We start from the raw sequence: 14,959 nt of genomic DNA, 5'->3' as shown, positions 1-14,959 counted from the left end.
ACAAATGTATGCACACATGGATTTTTCCTCTCTGAACCCTGTTCACACAGGTAATATACAGATGATCAGGTTTTTAAATACATCAGATAGGGATTGCATACATTAGTTAGGACTGCTCTGATATGGGTATACCGTGAAGATTGGTAGAGCAGCTTAGTATACATTTTTTGCAAAAAACGTATCAACCAAATACCCTGTTATTTACATCTTTTACTAGCACTTGCGGATTACTGCAAACATTTTTTCAAACTGAGTATTTTTGGTTTTACCATTCTCTTTTGTGTCTTCAGGTTTCTTGGTGGTGTGTGAACATGTTCTTACAGACTTGTTCACTGTGCAAGTAGCCCATGTGTTCCTGTTTCCATGATTGTTCTCTTGTGTCTACAAGACTGGGGAGTTCCACCACTCCTCTTGGGCTAGCTGCACAAAAGCTGTTCTGCCCTGTATGCACACATGGATTTTTCCTCTCTGAACCCTGTTCACACAGGTAATATACAGATGATCAGGTTTTTAAATACATCAGATAGGGATTGCATACATTAGTTAGGACTGCTCTGATATGGGTATACCGTGAAGATTGGTAGAGCAGCTTAGTATACATTTTTTGCAAAAAACGTATCAACCAAATACCCTGTTATTTACATCTTTTACTAGCACTTGCGGATTACTGCAAACATTTTTTCAAACTGAGTATTTTTGGTTTTACCATTCTCTTTTGTGTCTTCAGGTTTCTTGGTGGTGTGTGAACATGTTCTTACAGACTTGTTCACTGTGCAAGTAGCCCATGTGTTCCTGTTTCCATGATTGTTCTCTTGTGTCTACAAGACTGGGGAGTTCCACCACTCCTCTTGGGCTAGCTGCACAAAAGCTGTTCTGCCCTGTATGCACACATGGATTTTTCCTCTCTGAACCCTGTTCACACAGGTAATATACAGATGATCAGGTTTTTAAATACATCAGATAGGGATTGCATACATTAGTTAGGACTGCTCTGATATGGGTATACCGTGAAGATTGGTAGAGCAGCTTAGTATACATTTTTTGCAAAAAACGTATCAACCAAATACCCTGTTATTTACATCTTTTACTAGCACTTGCGGATTACTGCAAACATTTTTTCAAACTGAGTATTTTTGGTTTTACCATTCTCTTTTGTGTCTTCAGGTTTCTTGGTGGTGTGTGAACATGTTCTTACAGACTTGTTCACTGTGCAAGTAGCCCATGTGTTCCTGTTTCCATGATTGTTCTCTTGTGTCTACAAGACTGGGGAGTTCCACCACTCCTCTTGGGCTAGCTGCACAAAAGCTGTTCTGCCCTGTATGCACACATGGATTTTTCCTCTCTGAACCCTGTTCACACAGGTAATATACAGATGATCAGGTTTTTAAATACATCAGATAGGGATTGCATACATTAGTTAGGACTGCTCTGATATGGGTATACCGTGAAGATTGGTAGAGCAGCTTAGTATACATTTTTTGCAAAAAACGTATCAACCAAATACCCTGTTATTTACATCTTTTACTAGCACTTGCGGATTACTGCAAACATTTTTTCAAACTGAGTATTTTTGGTTTTACCATTCTCTTTTGTGTCTTCAGGTTTCTTGGTGGTGTGTGAACATGTTCTTACAGACTTGTTCACTGTGCAAGTAGCCCATGTGTTCCTGTTTCCATGATTGTTCTCTTGTGTCTACAAGACTGGGGAGTTCCACCACTCCTCTTGGGCTAGCTGCACAAAAGCTGTTCTGCCCTGTATGCACACATGGATTTTTCCTCTCTGAACCCTGTTCACACAGGTAATATACAGATGATCAGGTTTTTAAATACATCAGATAGGGATTGCATACATTAGTTAGGACTGCTCTGATATGGGTATACCGTGAAGATTGGTAGAGCAGCTTAGTATACATTTTTTGCAAAAAACGTATCAACCAAATACCCTGTTATTTACATCTTTTACTAGCACTTGCGGATTACTGCAAACATTTTTTCAAACTGAGTATTTTTGGTTTTACCATTCTCTTTTGTGTCTTCAGGTTTCTTGGTGGTGTGTGAACATGTTCTTACAGACTTGTTCACTGTGCAAGTAGCCCATGTGTTCCTGTTTCCATGATTGTTCTCTTGTGTCTACAAGACTGGGGAGTTCCACCACTCCTCTTGGGCTAGCTGCACAAAAGCTGTTCTGCCCTGTATGCACACATGGATTTTTCCTCTCTGAACCCTGTTCACACAGGTAATATACAGATGATCAGGTTTTTAAATACATCAGATAGGGATTGCATACATTAGTTAGGACTGCTCTGATATGGGTATACCGTGAAGATTGGTAGAGCAGCTTAGTATACATTTTTTGCAAAAAACGTATCAACCAAATACCCTGTTATTTACATCTTTTACTAGCACTTGCGGATTACTGCAAACATTTTTTCAAACTGAGTATTTTTGGTTTTACCATTCTCTTTTGTGTCTTCACACCTCGTACAAATGCAGCAGTACTGCTGTACAAGGTGGCTGATATACATAGAAACACCTGTGGGTGGGGGGCAGGCTCCCTTCAATTTCAGTTCATGTGCCTGCGTGGCGTTTGCAGGTCACGTTGCAAGCTACACAGCAGGGGAACAGCTGGCGTTGCTGAACCCCACTGACACATTGACTGGTGTTTTTCTCTGTGCAGATTGCATGTCCGGGCAAAAACTAGCGGTGTTAGAGCCCAGGGTCAGCAGGAGGAGGAGGAGAGGAGCAAAGTGTAGGCCGAAGCCTGCACTGGTGGCAGCTTTTGGTCGGTTGTGCCAGCGTGGCTTGTGCTGGACACGATGCCGGCTACACAGCGGGGGAACAGCAGGCGGTGCTGAACCCCACTAACACATTGGCTGGTGTTTTTCTCTGTGCAGCTAGCATGTCCGGGCAGAAACTGGCGTTGTTTGAGCCCAGGGTCAGCAGGAGGAGGAGAGGAGCAAAGTGTAGGCCGAAGCCTGCACTGGTGGCAGCTTTTGTTCTGTTGTGCCAGCGTGGCTTGTGCTGGACACGTTGCCGACTACACATCAGGGGAACAGCTGGCGGTGCTGAACCCCACTAACACATTGGCTGGTGTTTTTCTCTGTGCAGCTAGCATTTCCGGGCAAAAACTAGCGGTGTTTGAGCCCAGGGTCAGCAGGAGGAGTAGAGGAGCAGAGTGTAGGCCGAAGCCTAGTTGAACCAATTTCAAAGGTTACCTTTAACCCCCCCCTCAGGTGTTGCAAGGTACAAGAGCCACACCTTGTGCAGCATTAATGCTGCACAAGTAAAAGGTTGCTCTATTTGTTTTGCTCCTTGCACACGCTGACTAAAACACGTACACTATTTAGCCCATTATACTGTCAAACAGTTGTGGAGGCGTGACTTGTCTTTTTAACGAGACGCAGCACAGGTGTCAAAATTTGCACCTAGGTACTGGGCGCAGATTCCTGAGCGTTGTTATTTGCTGTACAGGAGTCTGCGCTATTGTGATCCCTTGGCCATGCGCTGTGAGCGCTTCCTGTCTTCTGACCTCATTTCATGTCGGCCGTTGCGGTTAGCGATGGACATGAATCCCAGACCCACAGTGTGTTTTCAAAAAATCACACTGCGTGGCTGGGATTCGTGGCCTTGTGCAGTAAATAGGTTTGCCGCTTACACATGTCCTTACACCTGCTCCAGACTGGGCGGCCTCAGCTGATCCCTTATCGCCTACCACGGCCAGGAGGCCGCACAGTCTGAAGAAGGCGGAAGGAGATGAGTTAAGACAGGCGAACATATGCACTGCTCGTGCCCATAAACCACACCCTCGCTGACAAAATAAATATGACAACGAGGGGCGTTGTTTCTAGCAGGGCGGATGCACAGGCGCAGCCAGCTAACCATGATGACAAAAGACGGGAAACGCTACCAAGGGGGGTGCTGCGTATCATTACAAAGGAAAGTCACACCTCAGGGACAGTGGAATGGTCTCAATGAGACACATTTTGTACGTGTTGAGTTCCACGTGGGCAAGGAGAAAAAGTCAGCCACCTTGTACAAATGCAGCAGTACTGCTGTACTAGGTGGCTGTTATACATAGAAACACCTGGGGGGGTGGGGCCAGGTTCCCTTTTAATTTCAGTTCCTGTGCCTGCATGGCGTTTGCAGGTCACGTTGCCGGCTACACAGCAGGGGAACAGCTGGCGTTGCTGAACCCCACTAACACATTGGCTGGTGTTTTTCTCTGTGCAGCTAGCACTTCCGGGCAAAAACTAGCGGTGTTTGAGCCCAGGGTCAGCAGGAGGAGGAGAGGAGCAGAGTGTAGGCCGAAGCCTGCACTGGTGGCAGCTTTTGTTCTGTTGTGCCAGCGTGGCTTGTGCTGGACACGTTGCCGACTACACAGCAGGGGAACAGCTGGCGGTGCTGAACCCCACTGACACATCACCTAGTGTTTTTTTCTGTGTAGACAACACTTCCAGGTGGCAACTGACAGTGTTGAAACCCAGGGAATCAAAGAGGAGCAGAGTGTAGGCCGAAGCCTGCAGTGGAGCAAGTTGAAAGGGAACCTTTAACCCCCCCCCCCCCAGGCATTTGTTGCTGAAAGAGCCATCTTGTACAGCAGTAATACTGCACATGGAAAATGGTGGCTCCGAAAATTATGCTCCTTGCAAACGCTGAAGTACACACTCATATAATGTGTCCCCTCACACCGTCAAACCATCCCGGAAGTGGGACTTTCCTTTGTAATGTGACACAGCACAGCCGTCATTCCAACCCCCTTGGTGCCGGGCACCACCTCCTCAACGTTGTTTGGTTCTGTCACGGAGCCCGCACTGTAATGTTATCCCTTGGCCATGCACAGTTAGCGGTGCCCGTCTTCTGACATCATGTAGGTGTCAGGCTGGCAGTGCCTGTGCGTCCAAGCTGCCCGAGATCCAACCTTGCAGTGTCATCTAATGTAGTCCCACTGCGGGCCAGGGATCCATGGGCATGCGCAGTGCATATCATCGCCTCTCACTCACCTCCTTCCTGCTTCTTCAGACTGTGCGGCGTCACGGCCGTGGCATGCTATTAGGGATCAGCTGACGCCGCCTAGTCTGAAGAAGCGTGAAGAAGGGGAGTGAGAGGCTAGTATATGCACTGCGCATGGCCATGGATACCAGGCCCACTGTGGGATCACATTAGACGACACTGCGAGGTGTGATTTCGGGCAGCGTGGACGCACAGGCGCAGCCAGGACGACAACAAATGATGTCAGAGGACGGGCAGCGCAAACTGTGCATGGCCAAGGGATAACATAACAGCGCAGGGTCCATGACGGAATCAAACAACGCTAAGGAGGCAGCGCACGGTGCCAAGGGGGTAGCAATGACGGCTGTGCTGCGTCACATTACAAAGGAAAGTCCCACCTTCGGGACGGTTGGACGGTGTGAGGGGACACATTACATGAGTGTGTAGTTCAGCGTTTGCAAGGAGCATAATTTCAAGAGCGACCTTTCCCTTGTGCAGTATTAGTGCTGCACATGGTGGCTCTTTCAGTAACAAACGCCTAGGGGGGGGGGGGACAGGTCCCCTTACATTTTAGTTGTGCCAGCGTGGCGGTCGCATGACACGTTGCCGGATACACAGCTGGGGATCAGCTGACGTTACTGAACCCCAATAACAGAGGAGCGACTGTTGACTGTGCACACAGCACTTCCAGGCACCAACTGGCGGTGTTAGAGCCCAGGGACAGCAGGAGGAGCAGATTGGAGGTATTGCCGCACACACAGCTGGGGATCAGCTGACGTTACTGAACCCCAATAACAGAGGAGCGACTGTTGACTGTGCACACAGCACTTCCAGGCACCAACTGGCGGTGTTAGAGCCCAGGGACAGCAGGAGGAGCAGATTGGAGGTATTGCCGCACACACAGCTGGGGATCAGCTGACGTTACTGAACCCCAATAACAGAGGAGCGACTGTTGACTGTGCACACAGCACTTCCAGGCACCAACTGGCGGTGTTAGAGCCCAGGGACAGCAGGAGGAGCAGAGGAACAGAGTGTAGGCCGAAGCCTGATTGGAGCAAGTTGAAAGGAAACCTTTAACCCCCCCCCCCCAAGACGTTTGTAGCTGAAAGAGCCATGTTGTGCAGCACTAAGGATGCAAAAGGAAAAGGTTGCTCTTTTAATTATGCTCCTTGCAAACACCGAAGTAAACACTAAAAATGTGTCCCTTTATACCGTTAAACCGTTCCGGAGGTGCGAATTTCCTTCGTAATGGGACACAGCACAGCTGTCATTCCTATCCCCTTGATGCCGTGCGCTGCCTCCTCAGCGTTGTTTTAAGCTGCCACGGAGCCTGCGCTGTTCTGTTAGCCCTTGGCCATGCCCAATTAGCGCTGCCTGTCTTCTGACATAATTTGGTGTCAGGCTGTCAGTGCCTGTGCGTCCACGCTGCTCCAGATCCCACCTCGCAGTCTCATCTAACGTAATCCCACTGCGGGCCTTGGAACCATGGGCATGCACAGTGCATAACCTCGACTCTCACTCCCCTCCTTCCCTCTTCTTCAGACTGTGCGGTGTCACGGCCGTGGCATGCTAGGGATCAGCTGACGGCGCACAGTCTAAAGAAGGCGGAGGGAAATGAGCGAGAGCCCGAGGGGAAGATATGCACTGCGCATGCCCATGGATCCCAGGCCCGCAGTGTGACTCAATCAGAAGACACTGCGAGGCGGGATCTCGGGCACCGCGGCCGCACAGGCGCAGCCAGCCTGACACCAAATTATGTCAGAAGACAGGCAGCGCAAATAGGGCATGCCCAAGGGATAACAGAACAGCGCAGGCTCCGTGACAGCTTAAAACAACGCTGAGGAGGCAGCGCATGGCACCAAGGGGGTAGGAATGACGGCTGTGCTGCGTCACATTACGAAGGAAAGTCCCAGCTCCGGGACGGTATAACGGTATCAGTGAACACATTTTATAAGTGTTAAGTTCTGCGTGTGCAAAGAGCTAAAAAAAAAGAGCTACCTTTTCCTTGTGCAGCATTACTGCTGCACAAGATGGCTCTTTCAGTAACAAACGACGGGGGGGGGGGGGGGACAGGTTCCCTTACATTTAGGTTGTTGTGCCAGCGTGGCGGTCGCAGGACACATTGCCGGCTACACAGCTGGGGATCAGCTGACGTTACTGAAACCCAATAACACTGGGTCGTATGTTTTTACTGTGCAGCCTGCACTTCTGAGCCGCAACTGGCGGTGTTGGAGCCCAGGAATAGCAGTTCAGGTGGTAGAAAGATGAACACAGCAGGAGACCTGGATGACACCCAATTACTTAATCAGGCAGAGGAGTGGCAAATTCCTGCGAGATCCAGGCCTGGTTCATTTTCAGGAAAGTAAGCCGGTCAACGTTATCGGAGGATAGTCGCATGCGACGGTCTGTTAGTACACCACCTGCGGCACTAAAGACACGTTCCGATAAGACACTAGCCGCAGGGCAAGCCAGCACCTCCAATGCATACTGGCTTAGCTCTGGCCATGTATCCAGCTTAGAGACCCAAAACTTGAACGGGGAAGAGCCGTCTGGGAGTACAGTAAGAGGGCAAGCCATGTAGTCTGTCACCATCTGACGGAACCGTTGCCTCCTGCTGACTGGAGCCGCCGGTGATGGTGTAGACATTTGGGGCGGGCACACAAAAGTGTGCCAGAGTTGTGCCATACTGGGCTTGCCTTGGGCAGAGGCACTGCTTCTGCTCCCTCTTTGGGCAGAGCCTCCCCCACTGCCTCGACGCACTGAGCTGCTTTGTAAAGCACTAGCAGCACTCCTCTCAGTTGGACAGGAGAAGATGATGGAATTCACCAGTGTGTCGTGGTACTCCCGCAATTTACGCTCCCGGGTCAACGCAGGGATGAGGTTTTGGACGTTGTCCCGGTAGCGAGGATCGAGGAGGTTGAACACCCAATAATCAGGCATGTTGAGAATGTGGTCGATGCGGCGGTCGTTTCTCAGGCACTGCAGCATGAAATCCACCATGTGCTGCAGAGTGCCAACCGGCCCAGAAACGCTGTCCCCTGCTTGAGACATGATCTCTGCCCGCTCGTCATCACCCCACCCTCGCTGTACACACTGACCACTGGACAATTGTGTTGCTCCCTCCTCTGGACGGAGCTCTTCCTCCTCCATTGACTCCTCCTCATCCTCCTCACAAATTGGCCCCTGCGTACCCCTTTGTGAGGAACCACGTGGCGCTGACTCTCCAGAAGCTGATGGAAAAGGTGACTCCTCATCCTCCACCTCTTCCACCACATCATCCCTTAACCCTTGCAAAGTTTGCTGAAGCAGGCAGATAAGGGGGACAGTCATGCTGACTAGTGCATCATCTGCACTTGCCATCCGCGTGGAATAATCAAAAGGACGCAAAACCTGGCAGACGTCCTTCATAGTGGCCCACTCTGTGGTTGTGAAGTCTGATCGGCGCTGACTGCGACTTCTTTGCGCCTGATGCAGCTGGTACTCCATAACTGCTTGCTGCTGCTCACACAACCGCTCCAACATATGTAACGTGGAATTCCACCGGGTAGGTAGGTCACATATGATGCGGTGTTCCGGAAGGCGGAATCGGCGCTGCAGAGCAGCAATGCGGGATCTGGCCAAGCTGGAACGCCGCAAGTGAGCACACTCTAGGCGGACCTTGTGCAGCAGGGCATCAAGATCCGGATAGTCCCTCAGAAAACTCTGCACAACCAAATTGAGCACATGTGCCAGACATGGGATGTGAGTGAGGTTGCCAAGGGCCAAAGCTGCCACCAGATTTCGGCCATTGTCACACACTACCATGCCTGGCTGGAGATTCGCTGGCAGTAACCACACATCGCTCTCCTGCTTTATGGCATTCCAGAGCTCCTGCGCTGTGTGGCTTCGATGCCCCAATGAAACTAGTTTCAAGACGGCCTGCTGACGTTTGGCCACGGCTGTGCTCATGTCGGTCATAGGTAAACGTTCACGGGTCCATGTGGGGGTGGACTGTGACGGATCCTGCAGAGAGGAATCAGAGGAACTGGTGTAAGAGGAGGAGTCGATGCGTACAGACTGGATTCCTGCAATCCTTGGAGTGGGCAGGACACGTCCTGCGCCACTCGCACGATCTGTACCTGGCTCAACAACATTAACCCAATGGGCAGTGAGGGAAACATATCGCCCCTGTCCATGCTGACTGGTCCACGCATCGGTGGTGAGGTGGACCTTGCTACTGACGGCGTTCAGTAGCGCATGTTTTATGTTTGCCTCAACATGCCTGTGCAGGGCAGGGACAGCCTGCCTGCTGAAGTAAAAGCGGCTGGGCACCTTGTACTGTGGGACTGCCAATGCCATCAAGTCACGGAAGCTGTCAGTCTCCACCAGCCTGAACGAGAGCATTTCCAGGGACAACAGTTTGGCAATGCCTGCATTCAGAGCCTGTGCTCGGGGGTGGTTGGCCGAGAATGCCCGCCTTTTCTCCCATGCCTGTACTACCGATGGCTGTAGAGTAGACTGGGAGTGTGAGGATGACTGGGAAGGTGGTGCTGTGGGTGGAATTACACAAGGTCTCTGGGAGGAAGCCAAACCAGCTGTGCGTGAGCTGGAGGAAGAGGCAACACGAGCTGAAGAGGTGGTAGCTGCCGCTGTTGGTTGGCCTACATCTTCAGTGTGTTTCTGTAACTCCACCGCGTGCCTGGTCCGCACATGTTTCCACATATTTGTGGTATTGAGGTTGCTGACATTTTTCCCTCTTTTTACTTTATGATGACACAGCTTGCATTTGACAAAACAAATGTCATCTGCAACTGTGTCAAAAAAGGACCAGGCACTGCAAGTCTTGGGAGCGCCCTTTTTGGCTTTGGAAAGAGACAGGCTCCTAACGGGTGCCAAAGTGGAGGCTACAGGCTCCGCAGTCTTCCCCCTCCCTCTCCCTCTTTGGCCCGTAAGAGGAAGCTCTTCCTCTGAGCTGCTCCCACCACCTTCCTGTTCCTCACGCCACGATGGGTCAAGGACCTCATCATCTCCACTACCCTCTGCCACCAACTGCTCCTCCTGGGTAGTCTCAGCAGCACAGTACGCACGAGAAAGCGGCACCTGAGTTTCATCATCAGATGCGTACTGCGCTGTGGTCACCGGAGGCACTGGCCCACCTGCCTCTTCAGAGTCAGAGAGAAAAAGCTGTTGGGCATCACTGCACACTGCCTCTTCTTCCATTTCTCCAATGCTGCTTGGCTGGCCCCCTGTTTCCAAGCCAAGAGATTCAGAGAACAGAAGTAGAGACGGCTCCTGTCCTGGGCTCTCTGACTGCCTGGCCAATTTGGCAGGTGGTGAAGAGACAGATGGCTGCTCTCCAGTGCTCTGTGCCTGAGAGGATGTGGCACTAACTGAAGTCGATGCCGAGGCGTTAGCTGCCATCCACCCGACAACGGCTTCAATTTGGTCTTCACGCAGCAGCGGTGCACGGCGCTCTCCGACAAAGCTGCGCATGAAGGACTGTTCCCTGCTGAAACTGAGTGACGACGAGTCACCGGCGCCCGCAGCAGGCACAGAATCACCACGTCCTCTCCCTGCTCCTCTCCCTGCTCCGCGCCCACGCCCACGTGCCTTACTCCCTGCCCTCTTCATCTTGGTTGACAGATAAAGATAAGCAGAAAAGTACTAAGGCCTTAGTGTGCTTATTCCTGTAATGCTCCTCCTAACAGGTGTAAGAAACACTAATGTTGTAAATTGTGGACTAAACTTTATTATTTTTCAAATGTGGCCTACACAAGTGTAAGTTGTGTTTGGTGAACTTAACCTTTTTTTTGGTGCAGATCGGGCTACAGAGCTAGTTTAAATCACACGGAGACCGTGCAGACAGCCGTAAACGGCGCTGCAAGGCCAAGAAACCCTCCTCTAGGTTATCCTATATAGTGTTTTTCCACTATTTAGCTGGATACAAGTGGAAAGACACTAATAGGAATTTTTTTTTTCAAATTTTAAACTGGCTGCACTATTTGAAAAAAAGGAAATTGTTTTTCAAGGTATGAGGCAGTAACGCACCCTGAGCTGAATCCAACCGGCTATGGCTGCACACAGACTACAGGGCGAGCTGCGCTCACACAGAGACCGTGCAGACAGCCGTAAACGGCGCTGCAAGGCCCCCAAAAAAACCTCTAGGTTATCCTATGTAGTGTTTTTCCACAATTGAGCTGGAGACTGGTGGAAAGACACTAATAGGAATTTTTTTTTTTTTCAAATTTTAAACAGGCTGCACTATTTGAAAAAAAGGAAAATTTTTCTCAAGGTATGAGCCAGTAACGAACCCTGAGCTGAATCCAACCGGCTATGGCTGCACACAGACTACAGGGCGAGCTGGGCTCACACGGAGACCGTGCAGACAGCCGTAAACGGCGCTGCAAGGCCAAAAAACCCTCCTCTAGGTTATCCTATATAGTGTTTTTCCACTATTTAGCTGGATACGAGTGGAAAGACACTAATAGGAATTTTTTTTTTCAAATTTTAAACAGGCTGCACTATTTGAAAAAAAGGAAAATTTTTCTCAAGGTATGAGCCAGTAACGAACCCTGAGCTGAATCCAACCGGCTATGGCTGCACACAGACTACAGGGCGAGCTGGGCTCACACGGAGACCGTGCAGACAGCCGTAAACGGCGCTGCAAGGCCCAAAAACCCCCCTCTAGGTTATCCTATGTAGTGTTTTTCCACAATAGAGCTGGAGACTGGTGGAAAAACACTAATAGGAAATTTGAGAAAAAATGTGCAGCAGGCTGCACTAAGAGCAAAAAAGAACAACTGTGTGAGGCAGTGTGAACCCCCCCTGAGCTGAATACAACCGGGTATATGGCTGCACACAGACTACAGAGTGAGCTGCACACACACACACACACACAGAGACCTTGCAGAACGCTGTTAAAACAGCGCTGCAAGGCAAGAGCAAGGTGAACAGTGAAGAACACACAGCGTTTTGCTAAATTAGCCTTTGGAAAGGAAAATAAAGCAATTAGCTAGCTCGACTGGCCCTCAGTTAGAACACAGCGTCCTGTCCCTAACTGAAATCACAGCAGAGTGAGCGCAAAATGGCGGCAGCGCTTTTTTATAGTGCAGAGTGACATCATTTCAGCAGCCAATCCCAGCCTTGCCAGTACTTACATGCCCACCATGCTAAACAGGATGTGCCCACACTTTCATTCATTCCTCATTGGCTGCTGCGTTCAATTTGAATTCTGGGAACTTCCGATTCCGGTATCCGATACGCGGGAAGTATCGGAATTCAGTATCGGAATTCCGATACCGCAAATATCGGCCGATACCCGATACTTGCGGTATCGGAATGCTCAACACTACTCACGTCACATTAATGTAAAGAATTCCTATCAAGATACATTTGAATCACTAATGAAAGTCAAGGGTGGACACACTTGTATATGCCCATTGCGTAAAATATCCTGGAGCCATTGCTATAATACACCACATTTTGTGAGTCTTTTACCTGCAATTACCCAGATATTCCTAGTTTGTTTACTTTCATTGTCCTCCTCCGATGGCTTCTTGGTTCCTGAAAATAATTAAAACGGGCACTTAAGTTCATCGATATCCAAATTGAATGTATTAGAGCAACGCAAGGATCAATAAACCTATAGATGTCAAAAGGCCTGAGAAGTCGTATGACATTTCTCACAACCTGACCTGTAGGGAAATGTTCTATGACAAAATAGCAAAAAAATCTTTGAACATATTTCATGCTGTACAGGCAGTGTCGCACTGGCCTTCCGAGGGCCCACAAGTAACCAAATTCAGGACCCCACTTTTCAACTACACTCAAATGTGACATTATCCTCAATCACAAATTTTTATATGAACTGGGTAGATTGTTAAATCAATAAGATGCCGCCTTTGTACATAGTGATTCAAGTATATAGTGCCAAGTACTGCTCATATAAGAGGGTGGTGGCCCACCAGAGAACTCTCCTGTTGGCCACCAAAGAAGAGGTGCAGAGGACAGGACAGCAGGCTGCGGGAACAGTGGGAAAAATATAATTTTTCCTCTTTTTAACCTTTTTACAGAACTTTATGGTTCAGCAAATTGATGGTCACAGGTGGGCTCCATATTTCATAATTCCCATTGAGCAAATTGCAAAAAATCCATATTCTGCAGAACCCTAAATTTGTAAATTGAATACATTTCCTCGTCTCTGATCATGTTATAGTATCTGCCTTTACTAATTTTTGTTAGCGCGATTTGATTTGCAGTCCGACTACACTAACTGTAAAGAACCCTTTCCTACTTAGCTGTCTTTTTTTTTATAAAACCCAATCAAGAGAGATGAGAAAAACGTATAAAAATTCAAATTTGCAGATTCACTTGAGCTTTCCTAGAAAATTCGATTTTAATCAAATGTGGGAATCCAATTTTTTGTTTTAGGAAAATTAGAATTGACTCATTCATCTCCACCATTCAATGTGGAATCTACAAGGTTAATTAATCAGAACAACATTTGATTTTAAAAAAGTTTAAAAGTTAATTTGATTATTTTTAGGAACTAGCGCCACTATCTTTAAATGGTGGAATCTGAGATTGCAACGTTGCACTATTTAAATGCATAGGACTAAGCTGCACTACCAGAAACAACAATCATGGCTGTTTATGGAAAGTGCGCTCAATTTTATTAGCCTTTTATAATTAGAATAATAAATAAATTAACTGATCTCATTACAGAGAGGCATTTGGGTTTAGCCATTTATAAATACATTGGTTGAATCCAAAATGTCTAATTCTTAACTCTACTAGTTGGCAACATTTACTAGGACATTTATTTTCTTCACATTCATTTTTTATTAAAAAAAGTTTTGTAGGTCTTGTTCCATATCAGCATCTTCCAGAATTCAGATAAATTATGACTTGAAGTCAATACTAAGTATGAGCATGTGTATATTTATTGTGTTATCTACGGAAAAAATGAGTCTTACGAAGCGCAGACATTTCCATGATAATATGATCACCCCAAACATAAAAGGCAAAGAAAAGAATCAGTAAGAATAGGATTTGCAGAACATTGCGGTCCTGAGATCTTTCGCTCTTTGATAGAAGATGACAGATGGCTCTAATGCTCTTCAAGACGTGACTAACGTAATGAAAGGACATCCAGAGGACACGTACATGGAAACATGCTAGAGATAGACCTAATACAGTACGGAAGGTATCTGTGATCTCAAAGAGATGTCATATATCTGGGTTTATCTTCACTGTTCCTCACCGCAAAACCTAGGAAGGCAAAGTCACAGTCCAAGAGAACCAAAGGTCCACCAGCCTTCAATCCTTCAATGAGAAGGTACATAGGCACAAACCACTCTGATATTGACTTTTTTTCATCAGGACCTGTTCCAACATGCACCACCCGTGACAATGGATCCTTCAGTTCCAAGTCCTCATTTACTTTCCTTGACTACTCTCCCTTAATCAACAAGAGCCCTTTCAGGAATTTGCAAGGCCCAACTTATTGTGATGCGAACCAGAGAGGAAACAGAGAGGTAGGTTCATCATCATCTCATCATCTCCCGCCTCGACTACTGTAACCTCCTGCTCTGTGGCCTCCCCGCTAACACTCTTGCACCCCTCCAATCTATTCTAAACTCAGCTGCCAGACTAATCCACCTGTCCCCCCGCTATTCCCCGGCCTCTCCCCTCTGTCAATCCCTGCACTGGCTCCCCATTGCCCAGAGACTCCAGTACAAAACCCTAACCATGACGTACAAAGCCATCCACAACCTGTCTCCTCCATACATCTGTGACCTCGTCTCCCGGTACTTACCTACCCGCAACCTCCGATCCTCACAAGATCTCCTTCTCTACTCCCCTCTTATCTCCTCTTCCCACAATCGTATACAAGATTTCTCTCGTGCATCCCCCCTACTCTGGAACTCTCTACCACAACATATCAGACTCTCGCCTACCATCGAAACCTTCAAAAAGAACCTGAAGACCTA

General features: G+C 48.3%; 1 protein-coding gene across 1 annotated transcript in view; it reads right to left on the bottom strand.

Moving 5' to 3' along the window:
- Positions 1-13,961, bottom strand: part of C10H19orf81 (chromosome 10 C19orf81 homolog) — a 46,259-nt gene extending 32,298 nt beyond the window's left edge. Inside the window, exons 1-2 of the mRNA XM_069742950.1 lie at positions 13,943-13,961; positions 12,465-12,530 (exon numbers count right to left, since the gene is read on the bottom strand). Coding sequence (XP_069599051.1) covers positions 12,465-12,530; positions 13,943-13,961 — 85 coding nt within the window. The remainder of the gene's footprint in view (positions 1-12,464; positions 12,531-13,942) is intronic.
- Positions 13,962-14,959: the final 998 nt, after the last annotated feature.

The sequence above is a fragment of the Ranitomeya imitator genome, chromosome 10 (assembly GCF_032444005.1).
Source record: "Ranitomeya imitator isolate aRanImi1 chromosome 10, aRanImi1.pri, whole genome shotgun sequence".
Classification (NCBI taxonomy): domain Eukaryota; kingdom Metazoa; phylum Chordata; class Amphibia; order Anura; family Dendrobatidae; genus Ranitomeya; species Ranitomeya imitator.
This window is presented reverse-complemented; position numbering and strand designations above follow the sequence as displayed.